Source organism: Danio rerio, chromosome 5 (genome assembly GCF_049306965.1).
Source record: "Danio rerio strain Tuebingen ecotype United States chromosome 5, GRCz12tu, whole genome shotgun sequence".
NCBI lineage: Eukaryota > Metazoa > Chordata > Actinopteri > Cypriniformes > Danionidae > Danio > Danio rerio.
Window position 1 is genome coordinate 24170568 of NC_133180.1, and position 22540 is coordinate 24193107.

At 36.1% G+C, this 22540-nt stretch overlaps 1 protein-coding gene across 3 annotated transcripts in view; it reads right to left on the reverse strand.

Annotated features, from left to right (window-relative positions):
- stag2a (STAG2 cohesin complex component a) overlaps positions 1–22540 on the reverse strand; it is a 29905-nt gene that overhangs the window by 2990 nt on the left and 4375 nt on the right. For all 3 annotated transcript variants that reach the window (NM_001100028.1, XM_009301356.4, XM_017356146.3), the window contains exons 5-33: positions 22331–22427; positions 22176–22252; positions 21224–21428; positions 18343–18494; positions 18104–18177; positions 17884–18007; positions 15096–15194; positions 14880–14959; positions 14679–14786; positions 14408–14516; positions 13335–13452; positions 13117–13220; positions 12672–12764; positions 12295–12384; positions 11435–11638; positions 11239–11309; positions 10985–11072; positions 10342–10422; positions 10170–10262; positions 9916–10087; positions 7921–8048; positions 7733–7834; positions 7504–7652; positions 7274–7402; positions 3218–3420; positions 2919–3138; positions 2740–2832; positions 661–787; positions 358–435 (exon numbers count right to left, since the gene is read on the reverse strand). In NM_001100028.1, the coding sequence (NP_001093498.1) occupies positions 358–435; positions 661–787; positions 2740–2832; positions 2919–3138; positions 3218–3420; positions 7274–7402; positions 7504–7652; positions 7733–7834; positions 7921–8048; positions 9916–10087; positions 10170–10262; positions 10342–10422; positions 10985–11072; positions 11239–11309; positions 11435–11638; positions 12295–12384; positions 12672–12764; positions 13117–13220; positions 13335–13452; positions 14408–14516; positions 14679–14786; positions 14880–14959; positions 15096–15194; positions 17884–18007; positions 18104–18177; positions 18343–18494; positions 21224–21428; positions 22176–22252; positions 22331–22427 (3468 nt within the window). The remainder of the gene's footprint in view (positions 1–357; positions 436–660; positions 788–2739; positions 2833–2918; positions 3139–3217; positions 3421–7273; positions 7403–7503; positions 7653–7732; positions 7835–7920; positions 8049–9915; positions 10088–10169; positions 10263–10341; positions 10423–10984; positions 11073–11238; positions 11310–11434; positions 11639–12294; positions 12385–12671; positions 12765–13116; positions 13221–13334; positions 13453–14407; positions 14517–14678; positions 14787–14879; positions 14960–15095; positions 15195–17883; positions 18008–18103; positions 18178–18342; positions 18495–21223; positions 21429–22175; positions 22253–22330; positions 22428–22540) is intronic.

The following is a 22540-nucleotide window of genomic DNA, read 5'->3' on the forward strand; positions in this document are numbered from 1 at the left end:
GTAACCATGTGCCGTCTGTAAAAGGTGTGTGTTAATCTGGCAAGCACCTCAAGTATATTTTAAACCTGTGGGAAGCACTGAAACCACTTCTGAAGATTTTTAAACCTATTTAAGCCCTGTACTTACTATGTAGATATTTAACTAACAATTTAACTAATTAAACCAATGTATATTAGTATATGGCACCTTTAAGAAAAACTGCTGACACAGTGGTATGGATTCTTACTAGCATGAGAAAAACACATAATGCTCTGGTGCTGCCTTTAATTTACGTATAAGACATTTCTAACACGCACCACTAAACATATTGGGTGGATTAATGCATAAGAGAAGGAAAAAAACAGAAGGAATGCTTACTGAATCGTCCATGATGGAGGAAGGGTCAAAGTAGTCTTGTTTCAGCTCTGATCTCTCCCTGCGGTTTTTGGATGGAGGCTTGAGAGGGACAAAAAATAGTAAGTAAAAAAAGTAAAAAAAAAAAATAATAATATGCAAAATGTATTTTCTCTCTATGTATGAGTGTGTAGTGTGTATGTATGAGTAAGCATTGTGATTAGATGTAGTACGTAAAGATCAATATGGTTGTGATTCTGACAGGAAATGTTTCAGTAAGTAAAGGTCCTCTTTGGCTAATATGTGTTGTTCATTTCTGAATCCTACCAGATCAATGTCCATGGTGTCGAAGTCCATGCCCTCGTTAAGGTCGTCCAGACGTTCCTCTGATGACATCATCACATCCTCTACAATCGGCTCCTCATCATCCTCCATCAGCCCACTGCCACGGCGACTGCAAAGAAGCAAAGCAGAGAATAAATAAACAACTAATCTTCAATAATACATAATCCAATATTAGTGCTAGTGTAAGCATGCATGCCCATGTAATATATACAGATTCTGCTCACTTTGCTAAGTATATCTGTTCTGCTTGTTAGCACAAATATCCAATCAGCCAATCACATAGCAGGAAGTGCTTTAGGGATGTGAATTTAAGCCTGAAGAACTGATAAATATGATATGCTAAAGTTTAAATCAAGCATTCGAATAGAGAAGAAAGAGGATTCAAGTAACGTTTTAAATTAGCATAGCTTTTGATTTCAAACAGATTGGTTTAATTATTTTAGAATTTGTCCTGCACAACCATCTACAGAAGGCAGTTCTAAAAGCAAAAAGGGGGTCCAACCGAGTACTATCTATTAGTGTTGCCAGAAGTACAGACTGTGAAACAAATTCATACTGAAATTTAAAAATTTTCCCATTTCTCGCTAATATTTGATTCTTAAACACATCGCTCATTTCTGCTCAGCGCATGAACACAACAACCAATCAGTTGTGCTTAAAACCTCAAGAATGCTCAATATGGAATGGTATTGAGGTCGGTACTTTAGGTCAGTGGCTCCCAATTCCAGTCCTCAGAACCTTATGAGTCAAAATAAAGCACATAAAAAATGCGTATTGCAATTTTACATGCTCTTTTTTTTGGTTGTTTGTTTTTTTACAGCACATTGTGTTCTGCATCCTGATTAGTGGATTGTGTTCTGTGTCCTGACTGACTGTAGACCATTTTCAATCAATCTACTCCATGCCGTGTCACCTGTACAGTACAGAATGCATTCAGTTTGCCAAATTTACATCTTCTATCGCTAGCAGTGTGACTCTGAAGTGTCGTACTGTATGCTTGCAAGGTTTCTCCCCAACAAAACCCATAATGTTGACAAAACTTTCTGCACCATCAACGGCACCTGTGGCAGCATCCAAAGCAGAGGAAGATGCTAACAATTGCTCAAAAAGTTGGACTTCTGGACATGCTAAAAGAAGATGGCTGTAGGGTCCCATTATGGAATAAATTAATCTTCAGTTCGTTACATTCGGTTTTACAATCTTAAAACATCTAAAATATTATTTTAAAAAAGCTAACTACTTTGCTGATTTCACCTATAGCGGGATATTTACAGAACATAACTCCCATGATTAACAAGGATACCACTGTATAAAATTATAATTTCAGAAGTCACAAGTTCCTGAAAATTGGTTCAAAATACTTTGTATTCATTAACGTTCAATTGTAATTACATATTTTTTAAAGATTTTATATTTCACATTATGATTTAATACAATGTTTTCAGTGTCAAATGATCCTTCAGAGATCATTTCAATATGCTCATTTAAAAAACATCATGCTTTCAGATAAAAAAAAATATTTGAAAATCATCTCTTTTCTTATTTCAGTGAAAACTGAATTTTTTTCATAATTCTTTGACAAAAAGACATAATTTATTTAAAATGCTAATCTTTTGTAAACTTATATGTTTTTTAGTTGTATGCATCTGTGCCTAAAACTCCTCATTCCAAGAAAAAAAGCTCTTTTAAACAGTAGTATGTAGTGTTGGGGAAAACGCATTACAAGTAAAATGTATTAATATTACTTTTCAAAGTAACAAGTAAAGCTTTTTATTTGTATTTGTAAAGGTAAATGAAGCTGTAGGTTATACAGTGCACTGTTAACTAATGAGCTCCTCTGTTTTAAAAAAGAAAAGAAACGCTGCAAGTTCTGACAGACATCAAGCCACAGCAAAGGTAAGGTGAAATAACGTAAGGTAACTCAAAAATAACGCAGTGCATTACTAACAATAAAAAGTAATGCAACAAATTACTTTTTTGAGAAGCAACTCAAAATTGTTGTTACTTTCAAAAGTAACTTTCCTCAACATTGGTAGTATGTGTATACAGATGTGCACTCACATAGTGTGCTGAATGTGGCCTCTCATCTTGCCGTACTGCAGGTTTGCTCTCTCCTGCTGCTGCTTTTGGGCCATCATCCATGCAACCTGAGAACTAAAAAGACAACAGCTCTCAAACAGCTCCTCACTAATGAATGTGTTACAGAGAATGTGTGTATAAACCCAAATGTGTGTGTTTACTTGTAGTCCATGTGTTGATGCGGCTGCTGCAGGGGTGTGTGTTGCGCTTCGTTGCTCATACTGTAAACCCCAATGTACCCCTGCTCTGGCCGGAGCTTCTTTGCATCCCGCAGGACAGTAGAGACGATGTGAGGAGATGACATCATTACAGGAGAGTGCGGGACAGTCTGTACACGGTTCACCCACATGCTGACATCACTGCTGCTACAACTACTGTCCTCTGAGAGAAGATAATGAAAAGTTTGAGACTCTGAAGAAATTCTAATTATTTAATCTGGTTATCACGCTTCAACACACACCATCGGGCAGTTTTCTCTTGCTGGCGGCAGGTGGTTTGCCCCTGCGACTGCGGGCAGAACTTCTGCTCATACCACTGATGACGGACAGCGTGTCATCATCAGCGCCCGCCTGCAGAGAGTTACGGTAGGAGATGAGCGGCAGCCAGCAGTCATCCCTCTGAAGGGCCATCTGAAACGTCATAAACCGCTCTAGATACACGTGCCTGATGTGAGAGAACATACACGTGCATCAATATAGAGTTTCATTTAATTGTATCCTGTTAGCCCACAGAGAGCCAGCTGACAACATCTAATCGCTGCAATTTCAGGAGCCAATATTTCAAGTCTAGAGTGTCACATGATACTTAAAAAATCATTCTAACGTAACTTGAATCTCTTTGGATTATTGCTGATCTATAATTTAAAAAGGTTAATACTAACAATGTTTGCTTTTCTGCTAAACACATTCAAGGATACTTTGACAAACATTAAATAATCTCAATTAAAAAATTCATTCATTTGGTTTTATCAGCTATCATAGCCCCAATATATAAAAAATAAGTTTTCTTAACATCTCAAAAGCTTGGGAGAGAAATTAAAACCTGTCAATCAAAGGAAGCACAAAAAGTTCGTTCTAGTTCTGTGTATTTCAGGCATGGTTTAAGGGGTGGTCCACTATGAGACCATATTTTAAACTTTAGTTGATGTGCAATGTGGCTGTGTGAACATAAACAACATCTCTAAACGGAATACACTTATAAGTGCAAAGGGAGCGAACGAAGTTTGGGGACAACAAAAAAAATACATCTGAGCTAGTGAGATCACAAACGCATCAGGTAACGTGCATTCACCACGTCCACACAACCTGTGCAGCAAGGAGGCGTAGCCAGAGGAACTGTAATGTTATAGCAGAGAAAGCAAAAATGCCATCCAAGCACTGCTATTTTTTTCACAGAGCTTGTTCTGTTTCTGTATTTGGGCTTTAAAAGGACACGATACGAAAAAAGAAGTGCTTATAATTAAACTTTAATTATGTTCCAGAACATTATAAAAATTTATATAGCTAGCATTTGACAAAGGACAGCTTTGGTTTCAGTTAAAAGGATTAAAGCTCCTCTAACCAATAAAGCTGTGGATTGTGAGCAACATCCTGTAAGTGTTTTTATTTGCTAAAATTGATTATTACATACAAAGGTTGTTAGCATTGACCGTATGTTGTAGTGAAGATGTCAACAATGGGAAATGCTGTTTGGCACCATTAACAATTTAGCTACATATTCATATTTATCTGTCAAACCACTGTAAACACCAACAATCTTCACCAGCACTGGAGTTTCTTTCTATGCGGAAGCTTTCCCTGCATTATACATATCAAATAACAAACTCACAAAATGTATGAGAATGTTTCATATTACTTGCACATGCTTAAACCTGAATATATATATATGTATATATGTATATATATATATGTGATATATATATATAAAAACCACATCTTTATTACAATGTAAGATTTTGCACCAACTACACGTGTCTAAATTAAAGCTCGCCAAGATGTTTCCTTCCATAGACCCACTGTGTGACAGATGCAGGCAATTTTCGGCATCGCTCGATCACGTTTTGGAGTTGTCCTAAAATAGTTAAATATTGGATTTTAGTTTTTCAAATAATATCAAAAATGGTAGGAAAACAAGTATACCCTGCGCATATTTTAGCTGTATTGCTGTTAGTGATAATGCAGAATTATCTAAAAATCAATACAGTGATAAGATTTATAACCCTTTTGGCACATAGATTGATTTTACTGAATTGGAAACGAAAAGATCATCCCCATTGCTCTTTTGACTTTCTGTACTTGTGGCAGCCTGTTGCAGCTGCTTCCTGATGACTCTGCAATTGTCGGTTACATAAAGGATCTAGATGAAAGTGAGTATAGGTTGCTTTTAAAAAGTTTTGCTGACTGGTGTGAAACAAATAGCCTTAAATTAAATACTAATAAGACCAAAGAAATGATTGTTGATTTTAGCAGACATCCACAACAAGCGGTGCCAGTGATTATACAGGAGTCAGCAATTTAGATGGTGTATATCTGAATAACAAGCTCGATTGGTTTGAAAATACATTTCAGGTGGGGTCAGAGTCGCATTCATTTATTAAGACAAATGAGGTCCTTTGGTGTGTGTCAGACACTGTTAAAGACTTTCTATGATTCTGTGGTGTCTTCTGTAATTCCGTATGCTGTAACCTGCTGGGAACAGGGACTGTTAGAGAAGGAGAAAAACTAATTAAATAAGCTTATGAAAAGGGCAGGTTTTGTTGTGGGTTGTGTACTAGCCACTATAAAAGAGATAGCGCATGATAGAATAATGGACAAATTTATCAGTATGATGAACCCCGAAAGTCATACCCTTTTGAGATAGTCTAAGTGTGTGCAAGCTTTTAGCGCAAGATTAATTCAGCACCGATGTTACAGAGAAAGATACAGGAAGTCACTTTTACTAACAACTAAGGTGTGCAGTGTGAATGTAAATTTATTAACATTATTTAATATTATTGTTTATTTTTTTTTATTAATTTATTATTAATTATTTTATTTAAATTTATTCTAGTATGGAGAGCTCTGCTCTAATGTGAAATTCCCATTGGGATTAATAAAGTCTAACAAACAAACAATAAAAATAAGAATTTCCATGCAATATGGAATCCATTTTTATTGCAAACTTTAACAAAAGAGCAGTGATTAAACCCTAGTAGAAACACCACAAAACCCTCCCTTATTTAGTTTTTTTTTTAACCCAAACCTTTCTATATTTTTAAGTTCTTTACCGAAGCCGCTCTACTTCACAGTTGGTCTCACGTGTCCATCACATCCAACGCGCAATGTACTATGGGCAGTTTCAGCGGTTATGCAGAGTATGGACGCTTCTACACTTAAAAAAAATATTTAACCATCTGGGAACCTTTGGCATACTCTTTTCAACATACTATGATTTGGGAATTCTATTTTCAAGTACTATTTATGACAGATAGTATGTGAATTGGGATGCAGCACAGTAGTCTTGAACACCTTGACTAGTTGAATCAGCTGCATTTAACTAGGATTGGAGCAAAAATGTGCAGAGCTGCAGCCCTCCTGGTATTGAGTTTAAGCTATAGATTAAAAGAACTTGACATGTGTTTTGAAGAATTACATTATGAATTATATTTCCATTGGATTCATATTATCTAATGCCTTTTTATTATACACAAGCTGCATTTTTATCCTCATTTTATTTTGATGAACTCCTTCATATTTACTTTAATTTTTATATACTTTTTTCACTTTCACTTTATTGATTTTTTTAATCTTATGATCGATGGAGACCAAACATTAATATATGTGATCTGCTTAATCATCATTTAATTTGCAAATATTAAGATGGCTCCAAGTTTTAACATTGTTTTCTTGGCACTGACAGTGGTCAACATGTAGCCGAAACATTTGCCTTGTTTTGTTTTGATTTTCAGTAAATTGCCCATAAGACTTGCTTGTGCCTTTTTGATTTTTTTCGACAAACCTGAATGGATTGTTTGAAAGGTGCAGTGAGTCTTGGTTGCTTCAAAGTTTCCAAGGAAATATTGAGCGGCAAAATCAAACTCAACATTAATAACAACAAAAAAAAAAAATAAATAATAATAATAATTCAAACTATTATTAACAAATACAATGTTTTTTTTATATTAACTGGTAAATTCAAATATTTAAATGGTTGCATTTTTTAATTATTGGTGTAAATGTTCTACTTTTCTAATACAGTTGTTTGCTGGAATTTGTGTGAAATTTAGCTTAATGTATCTGTCTCCAAGAAAATATTAAGCATCAAAATTAAACTCAACATTAATAACAATAATAATAATTCTAAATATTAATAAAAATATGATGTATTCTTTTCATTAACTGGTGACTTAAAATTGTAATATTTAAACAGCTGCATTTTTAATTTATTGGTTCAAATGTGCTACTTTTCCAATATATTTATGTGCTTGAATTTGTGTGAAATTTTGCTTAATGCTAAAAAAATGATGAGAGTGTCTTACACAGTCTTCTTGTCCTGCCTCAGTAGTTTGGAGGAAAATTCACTGAGGATGTCAAGGAAAGCGAGGTTGAGAGGAGGGCCGCCCTCACCCTGTGGACTGGGTTCTTTAAAGGCAAATTCTATTCCATCCCTAAAACGCAGAAAACAAACACACTCAAGACTGTGCTGGGAAACACTATGCAACAAGAACCCCATTGGGTCCTGACATCAAGAGGCTTTAAGATTTCTTACTTGTGGAGCATCGCAATGGCTTCTCTGGTTTTTAGCTGATCGAGGCCAAACGTAAGTGCAAAGCGTCGAGCTAGTTCTTTAATCCCACAGAAAGCAGATGTGGAGCGATCAAAGTTACAGCCCAGATCACTCAGCATCTCATTAAAGAGCTGAAACACACACGTCACACTCCTGTTATTCAGTGTTGCTGATAGAGCTGCTGTGTGTAAGAAGGGAAGTGGTGTCTCACCTGCTGCAAGCTGAGGATCAGAGTCTTGGCACACTGAATCTTGTCAATCTGACGTGCTTTACTCATGGTCTCCTTAATGATGTCACCGTAATCGGTATAGTACTAAACACAGACAGAGAACTGCTGTAAGCTTCAGGTAATAGAGCCAGAGGTTCATTAAAGTGACCGCCGGGTTAAGTGAAACTCACTCTCATGTACTGTTTAAAGACATCTGCTCCTGTCTTCATCTCCACCACATTGAAAATGATCAATTTGCAGAAGGCTGCCAATAAGTTCCTGCGTCTGTGAAGCGCTTCAATCTTACCGGCCTCATCATCTGCAAGACACATGCCAGAAATAAATAAACTGGACTGAATGGTCCAACAAACAACCAACAAAAATGTGTAGAATTCTTTGATACTAATAACAATAGTCCATTTAATTCAAATTTTTAACAATTATAAGCAAAGAGACAGGAAAAAAACTTAAACATTTAATATATTAACAATATCTTATAAAATACTACACAACATTATATATTTTCCTAATAAAGAATGATTGATTGTGAACAGATAAATACATTTTTAAACTGAGAAAAAGTTTTAGATTACTTTCCTTCATTAAAGGAGACCTATTATGCACCTTTTCACAAGATGTAAAATAAGTCTCTGATGTCCCGAGAGTGTGTATGTGAAGCTTCAGATCAAATTACCACACAAATAATGTTTTATAACTGCCCCTTTAAGGCTTTGATGGCCGTTCAGGTGACTTTTGCTTTAAATTCAAATGAATTTATCAAATGAAATTCATGCTTTTTATGAAGAGGGCGGAGCTACAAATGCCTATGCATCAACATAGCGGCAGACTGAAAACAGGACTAACGTTTTCTGTGTTAAGGCTGGTTTACACTTCTGCAATAACACTTTCGAAAAGCTAGCTGGCAGAAGGTTATGTTATGTTCCTCATAACGAAGTTATAATTTTACATTTTTTCTCAGAAGTAAGTATAACTTAGTAGGTAAAACTCGCCTTGTTGGAAAACGGTATGTTTCATATATTTATTTAGAAAGGCTCTTAAAGCATGCGCCCGTGACCGAAATGCGACCTCCGGTGGACAGTTGCAGACTCCGAAATGAGATGCAGATTAAGAGTTCCACCAGAGGTTATTAATTAGCAAATTAAATAAATATCACGAAAGTAAACTTTAGGTGAGCAGGTTACATTTTAACCTGGTGTCCTAACAACACGCTACGTGATAAGAAAGGCAGGGATAAGCATTTTGGCTGACGAATTCACCAGACAAAACTCGAGAGAAATTTAAATACAGCCTTTCAGAAGCACAGAATATGCACTCACTGATGAAATGGTAAGGTTTATAATCTAATTAATACAAATTAAACATCTTTAACATTATTAAATGTTCATGCTAAATCACTGTAAGTCATAGTTCTAAAGTTTAATTTCAAATGGTTTATTTTCAAGATCTGAGGTGAACTATCTGCTGCTGCTTTCAGCATATGGCAATAAATGTCATGTGAAAAGGCATTCAAACTCACAATTTAAGCATTAACACTGAATAAAGCACATGAGGTGTACCTTAGGTGAACATTGTCAGTTTTCTGTTGTTCACCTGTGAGAAATAGAAGCCATTTCTAATATATCAAGTCGAGGAGTTGGGTCGGACAAAAACTCCTTTTAATAAGGAAAATATTCCTTCTATCCGGTGTTTAATATTTGGAATAAATTAGCCTTTAGGCTTGATCGTCAGATTCACTCCTGTTGATCCTCAATCTGGCAACCTGCCCTTGCATTTGTTTTGATCCAGGAATGTGATATCTAGTTCAACCACTGAGTGTCAAACTTGCATACTGCAGCTTTAATCATAAGGTAAACACAAAACAAAACTTTCCATCTGGAGCTTATTCACGGGACACTTATAAACACTCACTCCATCAGGATTGCGGCTCTCAGCACCAACCACACTCGGCACAGCTACCAAGCTGACCAATCCCAGAGCTTGCGCTACACGTCGTTGCAAAGTGTAGTTAAATTTTTTGAGAGGTGCTATGCGACCAGGTAAAGGCTGCGCCAAACCATATTTATGCGCACAAGTATAAACCAGCCTTTAAACTGAACTCTCAAATTCACACTGCAGTGCACGTCATTGTAATTTTAAAGATCAGAAAAGGCATGTTAGTTGTTTACCTGTGCTGCCATCCTCATCCTGCTCAACAAATACATGATCAAGGATGAAGTTTAGAAGCTCGCTCTGTAGGGATGCATCTGGACTGAACACCAGAGGCTCTAAAATTTCCCGTCCCGACGCCACAATCTGATAACTGAAGATCAGAAGGGCATCGCAGAGAATGGTGAAGGCCTGCAAACACAGACAGACACAGTCAGTTTCCTAGAATGCCCTGTGCCTGAATAAAAAGCTGGTATATGCTGTGTCGGCTCACCTGTTCTTTGACAGCAGTGCTCATGCTGTTCAGGTATCTCTGACACATCAGACAGAAGGCTCTCACCTGCCTCCGCAAGAGCACCATATCATCCTAAAACGGGACGAGAGTGTGACTCGAAATGACAAATGATACTAGCTCTCTGGTTTGGCTGTGTATGTGCGTGTTTTACCTTACTGGCACTGCCTTCTGAGACTTTAGCCAAGTGCCAGAGTATGACATAATGAGTGCACTGGAGGGCATGAGCCACAATCTATAAAGACAGAGCAAAACAATTCATTAACAACAAAAGTGCCTGGAGAATTTGCTCCCTCTCAGGCCATCCAAAATGTAGGTGAGTTTTCCCAACAGTAGAACATTAAAGAAGATTTTTAATGCAAGTCAATGGTAAACATTATTTAAAAAGTAAATAAAAAATCCTATAAGGAAACAAAATAAACACTCGTGGTTCCTGGAGCAACATTAAGCCTTATGAAGAGAAACTTCATCAGTAGATTGTGATGGTAACCACTGATTTAAATAATATATACTGCATCACCAAGAACCACAGTTTGAAATATCTTCTTCAATGGAGAAAAACACATCACCTACATTTTGGATGGTGGGAGGGTAAGTAAATCAACCACATTTTATTTCTTTTTTTGCCTTTAATTACCAAATTATGCAGGTACATTATAATGGTACTTTCCATTTGCTCCCCTTTTTTGTTGTAATAAAAGGGGATAATTTATCCGCAGATAAGCTCACATAAGGCATGCAAATCCAGCCTATTAAATGAATTAAAATCTGTCAACCCCTGGATTAGCTGTCAGTACCTGCTCAGGCATATCTCCGTTTTGCAGGCCAGAGTTTAAAAGTCTGTAGTTGCTGGTGAAAAGATCCCATTTAGTGAGGTCGTGGGCACTGCAGAGAACACACACACACGTTATGATGAACAAACCCTGTGCTGTTTGAAGGTTACCTTGGCTATATAACAGACAAATGAATAAAATAATATCTTGTAATTTGCTTAAAAGACAAAACTGGGTTTTAGTTCAACTCAATTTGGACACTTGGTGTGTGTTCTTACTTGTGGAAGGCTGTGATTCTTTTGAGGGTTGATAAAACTTGATAGGTGTCATCTTCATCAGGCTCTTCCCCCTTTAACACATTAAAACAACTTAAACTGGTGAAAAATAAATAAATAAATAAATAACTAAATAAATAATACATTTTAAAAAAAGAAGAAAAAAAAATCCGCACACAAAAACAACTACCACACAAACCTCCAACAGGAAGTCCTCCAGGAGGCGGTGGAACTTGTCGATCTGTTCGTCGAGCATCTGGCTGCGCACAAGGTCTACGCGGTTATAGATGGTAAACTCATCATTGCACAGTGCTTGGAATGTCATGGAACAGGCCTCTAAAACATCTGTGTCTGTGTGCTTCTCCACCACATCACGGACCTGACGTAGTAAAGCATCAAGGTGCTGCAGGACATCAGCACAATTAATACATATATAACAACTATAGCAAAACAAGCTAACTTTTTTCATCTTGATTTATAGTTTAAAAAATATTTTAGTAATTTTAGCGGTAGAGTTAAGTTTCTTAATGTTGAATTAACGGCACTTGGGCTGCACAATATATCGTTTCAGCGTCGATATCGCAATGTGCACATCCACAAGTCACATCGCAAGATATGCAATTTCAGGTCTGAATTATAGTTGATCAGGAGCTACAGAAATATATTATTGTAAAAGTTCTCTTACTTAGAATTTTTTTCTTGTTTTAGTCCAAATATCTACATTTCACAGTAAAAACAAGATTATTTTACTTAGCATACTGGCAGATAATTTAGGTTGTTTAAAAGAAAACTTTTTATTTTTGACATATTTCATCCAAAGTTGAAAACAAAATATTTTTTACTTGATTTAATTTTTTTTAGATATTTGTTAGACACCCCAGACACTGTCAAACAGTGCCATTTAAAAACAGTAAAAGTTCTTCTGAAACAGTATTCATATTATAATATTTATTCAAGAAAAATAATATATTGCAATATCAGATATTTCCAATATTGTGCAGTTCTAAACTACACCAAATAAATTAAAAAACACAAAACATTAGGGAAATTAATAACCACCTTCTCTAGGCGACCGGTTGTATAGATCTCCAAATCAAAATACCGAGGAAACTGCAACAGATTAGTGACCTTTTCAGGGTCCATTGAATACTTTGGGAGAGACAGAAACAGAAAAGAGAGTCAGTTCAAAAATCAATTGGTTTGTATCCTGATGAAGATGCCAACAATTCAGTCAGATTATTTGTGTGCAGTGAGTTGTAGACCATCTATTCTTATCCCAAAAAACCCAATCAGGTTTGAAATTAATCTTTTCTTGAATACCCCAAAACATAATCAATTAACAAACTCGATTAAAGAGTAAACAAGTCAACCATTGACATTTGTTCATTATATCACTGAAGCATTATGCACTTTTTGGCAGGCAGAGAACCACGTACTTTAGCCAGTAACAGAGGAAGAGCCACAGCAAATGTTTCTGTGATCTTTGTTCGATCATCCAACTGGGTTTTCTTTTCTTTAGCTGTGAGAACCTGTGGGAGAATAAAAATCAGCATTAATGTTTGAAGAGACACGAAAAGAGGAAATTAAAATGACAGCATTTACTTATTTATGGGTTTTTTTTATAGAATATATGTGAATCTGCTGAAATCAAAAGTACAGTAAATAAATAAAAAAACATGAAGTTATGATTTTTATGGTTTAAAATTAAACACCCAAGAAGTCCCAATAAGGTAATTAACATACTTAAGGTGAATTTATATTGTATGCCTGCTTTCAAATACAATACTTCTTTGGACAATTTGGGGGTTTAGAAAATAAGCACTGTTTTTCATGGGATATCCTTACTAAAATAGCAAAATCAAAATGTTTTGTGTGTCTTACCCTTTTCCCAGTGCCTCGACCGATGGGTGGGTGACACTCACAAGTCTGTCTGACAGCACAGAACATGATCTCAATCAGAGCAACTTCCTGAGCATCACTGAGAGCTGAAACAGACAACGAAGTGTTGATCGCTTGAAGTAAGATTTCTAGACTAATTGTGCTCCAGACACAATGAACTCGTAACAGATGCAAGTGTGTGCATTTGATGGCCATATTACCCTCTTCTCCAGGAAAGGGTTCATCCAGCAGCAGGCTGATCATACTCTCCCAGTCCTTCAGCAGCTCTGATGCACAGTCCCACAAACTGTCCACAAGGTAGGCACCATGCTCATGCAGCTAAAACATACGAACGATCATTTAAAAATATATTTCTTGAAATTTGTTCAGTTAATCTAGAAGGGAGGATGGATTTCAATTATTGTTTGAATGTACAGAAAGAAAGATAGATAGATGGATGGGTAGGTAGATATATAAACAGACAGGTAGATAGACAGATAGATGGGTAGATAGATATAGACAGACAGACAGACAGACAGGTAGGTAGACAGACAGATAGGCAAATGAGTAGACAGACAGGCTGACAGACAGATGGGAAGACAGACAGACAGCATTCTCATGAATTTATTTGCATCACCCGAATAAAACTTTGGGCTTGCATGCTAAAGTAATACTTTTCTCAAATGAACATAACATTCTTTCACCAAAAAGTGGGTTTCTTCAAGAAACTTTGTATTTGCTACTAAATATGCTGCATTGTAGATGAAATTAGCATTTGCATGCAAACGTATTGTGTTCCCCTGAGAAATTTTTTATTCTCTCACAAAGCATCTACCCAATAAACTTTTGCACTGTTCCTCCAAGAAACTTTCTGTTCAGTTACAAAAGAACTGGAATAATTTTTCCCACCCACCCTTATATTAACTCCATCACAAAAGACTTTCAAACAAACACAAAGTTTCATGGGGAAACAACAAGACACTTTTGTAAGAGAACACAAAAGTTTTGCTAGTAAAAAAAACAAAAGCACTGAAATATCTTTTTTCTTCCAGTCTCATTCTTTTAACCACCACTGTATCCCTTTAGAGGCTCTGTACAATAACCTACAAGTCATGTACTTGTTGTATAATCAGGAGGGATAAATCATGCAAACATATTGCAATCTGCCTTCCTTACAGCCTATTCTCGTACATTTGCATCTCAGAGGAGGACACTGTTTACTTGAAATACTAGGGATTTCTTTTAACGTTTCTATAACATTCCATTTATTATTAGTGGAGAACATCAAGCACACCTCACTCTCCAGAAAGAATAAGACAGTTGTTCTGATGAGGTTAGCATTCAAACACTGTCTGCCTCTCCTGGGCCGCCCCTCATCCTCTGGACCATGATGGCTGAACAACCTGTGAACACGGCACCAGCACACATGCAAAATCTTAGCGTGCTGCACAAAGCTGCCACAAGATGGGATCAGAGACGATGTGTTGTTAAGGATAAGATCAAATGAGCTACTCTGGTATTTATTAAAGCACAGGCTATACTGTGGAATAAAAAAGGGGGCTCACTTTTTGTAGAGAAACTCCCCTGCTGCCACGGCAACCGGTCGATGGGCGGAGTAAACCAAGTGATAGACACTCTCACAGTCTTCAGCCATCAAGACTTCATCACTGCTCCTGTGTGCACAAACAAACACACTCGCCGAGTAAATGAACACATCAGAAGAAAGCGCACGAGTCTGAATGATGAATGATCAATGCTGAACTCACTGCAGAACCAGCGTCAGCAGCTTAATGGCCTGAACAGCAACATCATATTCCTTATCCAGAGTCATGGACACGATTCGATCCTACAGACACAGAGGAGGAGAAAATGCTCGATAACAAAATACATTATTCAGAGCCCTTCACAAATATAAAGTAACAAAGTGATACCAGGGGCAGGAAAGTGTTTTGCAGTATCAAGCGTCCTATTGGAAGACTCACCTTGAAGCGGCTGGTGAAGAGTTCCAGTCTGGCGTTGAGTTCTCTGCTGTAATACAAACCCTGAAGAGCTGTAAGACACTTCAGACGCACCTCACCTTGCTGGAAAAAGAAAAAAATTATGCTTGCTCATTTTTAACCTGCATATGTCGTGGGGATCAACGTCCTAACAAGAACAAATGAGCAGTGTTTTTTTGTTTGTACACTCAAGAAAACATTTTGCTGCTTGTTCAAACTACTTATTTAAAATGAGCTGAATCGACACAATTCTTAAGGTTTTTGTTAGGACAACTTAATTGTTTTACATTCAATCCACTTGAATTTGTAAAAAGAATTAAGTTAATCAATTTTTAAGTGGATCTTTAAAGGACCACAGGAGAGAATTGTGTGGAACCCAGCATTTTTTACAGTGTGTAAATTTTGTCTTTGCCTCAACTAGAATAATAAATTAGTAATGGCATACAATAGAATAAAATCACAATAATTAAATTACATAAAAACAAAAAAATACATTCTGATACCACTCATGCCTGTCGCACAGTTAAAGGTGCAGTAGGTGATTTGCAGTAGGTGATTTGAAACATTTTTTGTTGTGCTGGTTGAAAGTCTCTTCACATTCCAATAGTACTGATTAAAGTAAATGATCTAAATGTATTTTTATATTCTGGGTAAAGCATAAGATAAAAAAATTTTTTTCATCCAATTAAAATTCGTCAGGTCGACAAATTAACTCAAACTGCATTTCTGCATAGCCTGTTCACTAGGGTTGGGTACCGAAACCTGGTGCCATTATGGTACCGGTACCTTTGGAACCGGTATGTACCTGATCAAATCAGCATATTTCATCAGCATAAATCAGAATTTCGGTGCCTAATTTCGGTGCTGCAAGAACGTAAAGCAGGTTGTGCATATATATATATATATATATATATATATATATATATATATATATATATATATATATATATATATATATATATATATATATATATTTGTATGTATGTATGTATGTATGCATGTATGCATGTATGCGTGTGTGTGTGTGTGTGTATATATATACACACACACACACACACATACATACATACATACATAAATGCATGCATACATGCATACATATATACATGCATACATACATATATACACATATATATATATATATATATATATATATATATATATACACATACACACACACACACACACACACATATATATATATATATATATATATATATATATATATATATATATATATATATACACACACATATATACACACACACACACATACATATATATATATATATATATATATATATATATATATATATATATATATATATATATATATATATATATATATATATATATATATATATATATATATATACACATATATATACATATATATATATATATATATATATATATATATATATATATATATATATATATATATATATTCTGAAGCACAGTGTAAAACACTGAAATATCTGGAGATGAGGGGGGCGGGGCACTTAAATAACTCTCAGTTGCTGGTGTTAATCAGCAAATAGTGGTAAATTCCTAAATTATCTATCAACAGTGGTGTGAAATAACAAATTACAATTACTCAAACTATTGTTATTGAATAGTTTTTCTCAGAAATTGTAATTTACTAATTAGTTTTAAAAATGTGTACTTTTACTTTGCATTGATTCCATTTTTAGTGCTGTATTGGTACTTTTACTCCAATATTTTCCTTAAACCTACAGTCACAACATTTATTTTTTTGAAAGCATTAAAAGTGTCCAAGATGTCCACACACAATGATTGAGAGACTGTTTAGACTGCATGTCACTAATAAGAAAATGACAGATGTCGACTGTATGATGACTAAAATGGCCTTAAGTGAAGTTTTATAAACTAATTTTTAGAGCAGTATGTAATATGATTGATCTCAGCTGGTCCGTCCTCCATAATCAGTAATAATTAGATTTATCCAAGCCAACAACAGATAGACCGATTTCCCCCTACTACCTTATCTTCGTTTTGCAAGAATCCCCCCTTCCACACTATATCCTCCTTTACCAGTGGGAGCTCTGGAGACCTACCTGATCTCGAACCCCCTTACATGCTAATTGATCAGGTGTGAGCCCTGGGCTTAATTATCTCCAAGCTCAGGGTTCTCTCCCGGGACAGCATGTCAAACCTGCTAATAGCGTCAAGCAATATCAAAGTGTGAAAGTCAGCTTTTTACAGCATTATACTCACTACTCATGAGTACTTTTAAAAGGGCTCCTTTTCACTTATGCTTTGAGTAATATTTGCAACACATACTTTTACGCTGCTTGCACTACATTTTGGGCAGGTAATGCAACTTATACACAAGTATGATTTTTAAGTACTCTTTCCACCACTGTCTATCAACTGTAAATTGACAGTTTTCACAGATGTAGCACGCTACATCTTTTCTGTTACTAACTCATTTAAGTCTTCCAAAAAACACTGGCTGACAAAATACAATCGGTCAAACACAGTACTGAAAGTTCTTTTATCTTCCCACTCTTTTCTTTAGTTGTAATCTTTCTTTGTGCTACAGTTGTTTGCATTTTGATTTCTACAAAATCAAGTGCCTTTGATTTTAGGTCAAACATCGTTCTTCTAGCATGGTATGGCACACTAATTCTTTCAAATGTTGAATAATAAATTATACATTATTTTTTGGAGGAAACATTGTACTGATATATTGTTCTCTGGTTTTGATCTAAACTGCATAACAATCAATCTGTGTGCATGCGTTTGATACCTTATCATACATGGTCCAGCCCACGTACTTCAGGTAACTGTCATTAAGAAACGCCTCACTGTACATCTTCATCCACATGCCAATCTCCTCAATGCATACGACTCGGATCTCAGCAATCACATCCCTGCACATACATTAAATAATAAATCAGCTCTTATAAAATGTTATTTTTTCAAAATATTAGTAATTCACTCAATCAAATTTTTAGAAATCTGCACACCTGTATCTGTGGATGAATACACCTTTAAAAATGGCATTCATCATATTCTCAATCTCATCCTGGTTTTCCTGGAGCTAAATATTGTAGAAAAAACATGCTTGAATCAGATTTGTTGCCTCATTTTGCACCAAATTAAGACAAAAAGTCGAACCTTCACAGTAACTGGTGAACCTAATATTTTGTATACAAAATGTTTTGTCTGGCAATAGATTACATGTGCGTGTGGGTATGTGCCTCACCTCTTTGCGCTTCTGCAGCAATAGTTCCAAACGTTCATTGGCTCGTTTGCCGATGCTCTTGTTGCGTTCAGTCTCATACTGTCGTTGCGTGTTGTCCAAATTGATGCTCAAATTTAGAGCAACATTCACCAAAGCAGTCATCATTTTCATGGCTGAAATACAGTGCAGATGGTAGGGTTTAGAAGTACACTGCATTCATTTATCATCCTCATTGCAGTTCTGTAGTTTTTTTTGCAATTTTTGTAAATTAAGATCTTAACTCCTGGAAGTACAAACAAATAATAAATTAAAAACCTATTAAAAAATGATTAATTTTAGGTCACACAATATTTTATTTAACATACAATGTAAGATGAACACATTGCATCGTGAAATAAACAAACCAAGAGTAAACACATGCAAAAAGACACAATAACAGGAGTTAAATCGGCAATATTATGAAATATTTATAAAAGATTTTAATAAATCTTTCACAGTGTAATTTACTCCTATGATGACTATTCCGAACTTTTAGGAGCAATTACTGTTACAGAATTAGAAATTATTGTAAAATGATCTCAAGAAAAAGATTTCTTCTATTATCAGTGTTATAGTTGTCCCACTGAACACTTTAGCAAAAACTATGACACATATCTGCATTTTAGGATTAGTAAAAAGTTTAACAGAAAAGCATTTATATGATCTATTAAAATGTCTTAACTTTAATAACAGGGGTTCTGCACGATTTATCAAATTTAAGACATTTTAATACCTTTTTAGAATATCGTGAATCAAATTTCCGGCTTATACTTGAATAAACACTAAGTTTTTTTTCTAATGCCAATATAAAATATTTGTAACTTGCCACATCAAAACCAAAATTTAAAATTGAGTGCTTTCATAGCCACATATTTTAAATAGTCAAAACAAGCAAACATTTTTATTGAATAAATGCACTTTTTTAAATATAAAATTTCTTTTTAAAAAAATGTCTAAAAACAATTAAAAATGGGTTTTAAAAACTATAATAAACTAAATACATGCACAGCAGTCTGTCCAGATCAGTGTCCCCACCTAAATATATGTAGAACTTTTAAACAAATGGAAGGAAAATTATTATTATATCAGAAAAGTTATTAAACCATATTGTTAAACAGAGTTAAAATGTAACTTTGGTAACAGTTCTATTAAGATGGATAGCTGATGATTGGATGTGTTTGACCAATTGGGTAGCTTTATATGGACAAAAGAAAATTGAGACTCGTTTAAAGAGCCCATATTATACATGAAATAGGGTCATATCTTGGTTGTAAGGGTCTCCAACAACAGTTTAATATGCATGCAAGGTCAAAAAACACTTTCATGGTCTTATAATCTGCATTTATTTTTACCTAATTATCCCAGCGACTCCTGTATGAATCGTTCAGGGATTCATTTGTTCCCAAACCCCTCCTTAGCGCGAAGCTAATCTGCGCTGATTGGACCGATGACAGTCTGTTGCGATTGGTCGACTGCCTTCAGTCAGAGAGTGAAATGCCAAACAGCTAATCAGCAATATAAAAGTAATCACAGTTCATACACGCTCGATAGTGTAGGCGTGGATTTTAGCTGCCAGTGGGTCAATGTAAATGCAGACTATGGACTTGAAAATACAGACGACTGACTATTTTATTGAGCAAAAACTCCAAAAACTGTTGAGGAGATCTCCTAGCTTCTCACTCTGCTCTTTTCACAGACACACACACACACTCACACACACACACACACACACACACACATACGCAGTTACGCACTTAACCCTGCTCCGGACGACAACGCGCGCGCGCACACACACACACACACACACACACACACAAACACACACACCTCCGGACGACAGCGCGCGCACGCACACACAGACACACACACTAACGTTACTCCCCGTCCACGGAGCTCCGTTAACGCAGCACGCGTCGCGTTTTTAACGTGACTTTGCACGCGATAAGAGAATATAGCCAGTTAACCTGATACAGTACACGCGGTTACAAGTAACAAATCACAACTAAATACATTTGCAAGCTAGAGTCAACGAGGCAACTTTAATCGCACGTACTTACACTTGAGAAATGGAGGAAGAAACCCATCCTGACGTCTATCAGTAAGTTACTGATCCTTCCTTTAACAAACGCTGATGAAGTATTCTTTGTAGCATGTAGCTTCCAGAAGTTTCCAGTAGTTTCCAACTGCTTGGCTATAATGCTGAGGTTTCATCTTTGGGTAGAGACTCAATATATCCATCTGCAGTGTGACTTCAATCGACCGGCATGTTTGTGTGTGTGTGTGTGTTTGTGGGTGTGTGTGTGTGTGTGTGTGTGTCTCGGTTTCTGCGTCAGAGGGCGGGGCCTCAGGTTTGAAATCTCCCGGGTTTGCGCGTGCACGTGAATAACTTGGTTTCGTTCGTACGTCATGGCGAAACACCTAATGAATCCGTATCAAGGCGACTCGTTTGAAGCACTATGAGTCGACTCTTTTTTAGATGAATCAACCGTTTTTAACACTGTACACTAACAGATTTAAGCCTTAGCTGGATACTCCACTTCACTTAGAGCTGTGTTACACACTACATGGAGGGGAATTTTCAAAAACCCATAATATGGGCTCTTTAAAGTGTTTAAAAACCTTGAATACAATATTTCAGCGAATTTACAACTTTTTAAGACCTAAAACTTTTGAAGTTTTTGAAATTTAAGGGTTTTAAGACCTTGCAAAACCTATTAATAAGAAGAAAAAATTTATTCTTCTAAATATAAAATCATCTCCTAACCTTGCATTTTTCATGAAAATTATTAGCATTCAAGTGTATTGCTGGTGTACTGTGGTAATATGCTTAAAACTGAATGATATCCAGCCCGAGTTCACCAACCTGCCAGAGTGCTGGTGTGTCTGAACGCTCTGACCTGTGAGTCTGACAGGCCGGTGAGCAGAGAGATGAGCGTGTCCATCATGTACTCATCATAGATGATGCTGTACTGGCACTGTCGGACCAGGGTCGCGATGAACTCACACAAGTTTGTTTTAAACTTCTTCCACGCTGGACCTGCCATCGCCAGCGGATAATCGCCACTGTCCTAAACACACAAAAACAAACTTTATACACACATCCATCGGCTTGGTTAGTATGAACAGAACAGAAATAACATAGATGTTAATCCAGGATCACATCCTACTTAGCAATTATCAAACCCACCGATAATATATGCACACAGTGTGCAGTGATACAACTGAAAAGTATGATGGGCAATGTTTATACCCACACCTAATCTCAAACGGTGAGGTAGTGATTCATCTTTTATATATGGTCACAATATTAGTATCTGGGAAACAGTTTAGAAACTGACGTTTACACTAAGATTTGCTATAATGTGTGATTTGATTAAACAGAGATCATAAAAGTCTAAAGAACAAAGCCTTGGACCCTAAAACAGCCAATCATATGTGAGAACTTAAAGGGATAGTTCACTCAAAACTGAACATTTGGTAATTTTTTACTCACTTTTCACTTGTTCCAAACTTGTTTGGCTTTCTTTCATCTGTTGAACACAAAAAAATAGATTTTGAGGAAAGCTGGAAACATGTAACCTTTGACTTCCATTGTATTTGCTTTCCTACTATGGAAGTAAATGGTTACAGGTTTTTAGTTTTCATCAAAATATCTTTCAACAGATACACTGAGTAAATAATGAGTGAACTATCCCTTTGTAGAGTTTTCATTTCAGTAGCTTCAGTATCTTCTTTCTCCAAGCAAACACACCGTTTTACATATCATACATTTGACCTGCATCAGCTTCTGTGGTGTATCTCGCTCATTAACATACCTCATCAAACTCTTCCGTCATTTTCCTGATGATCTCAGAATTCTGCATGTTTCTGAACATCTCGAAGCTCACCGTACCTAAAATAAACGTATGTGTTCAATAAAATAAAACGCACTTCAATTATGCAAACTTATTTAAACCTGGAAGACACACACCTTTACAACCAGAGCAGTGGATGAAGAAGTTGATGAGTTCCAGCAGAGCAGAGTCTCTGTCAGTTTTATAGGACTCGATCCAGTCATCAACCACTGACTGCAGGATGAGAGAAAAAATACACACACTTACTCAATAATACACACACAGCCTACACTGAAAGCACACACAGCAGACAGACCTTGATATCATAACTAATCTCACACACGCAA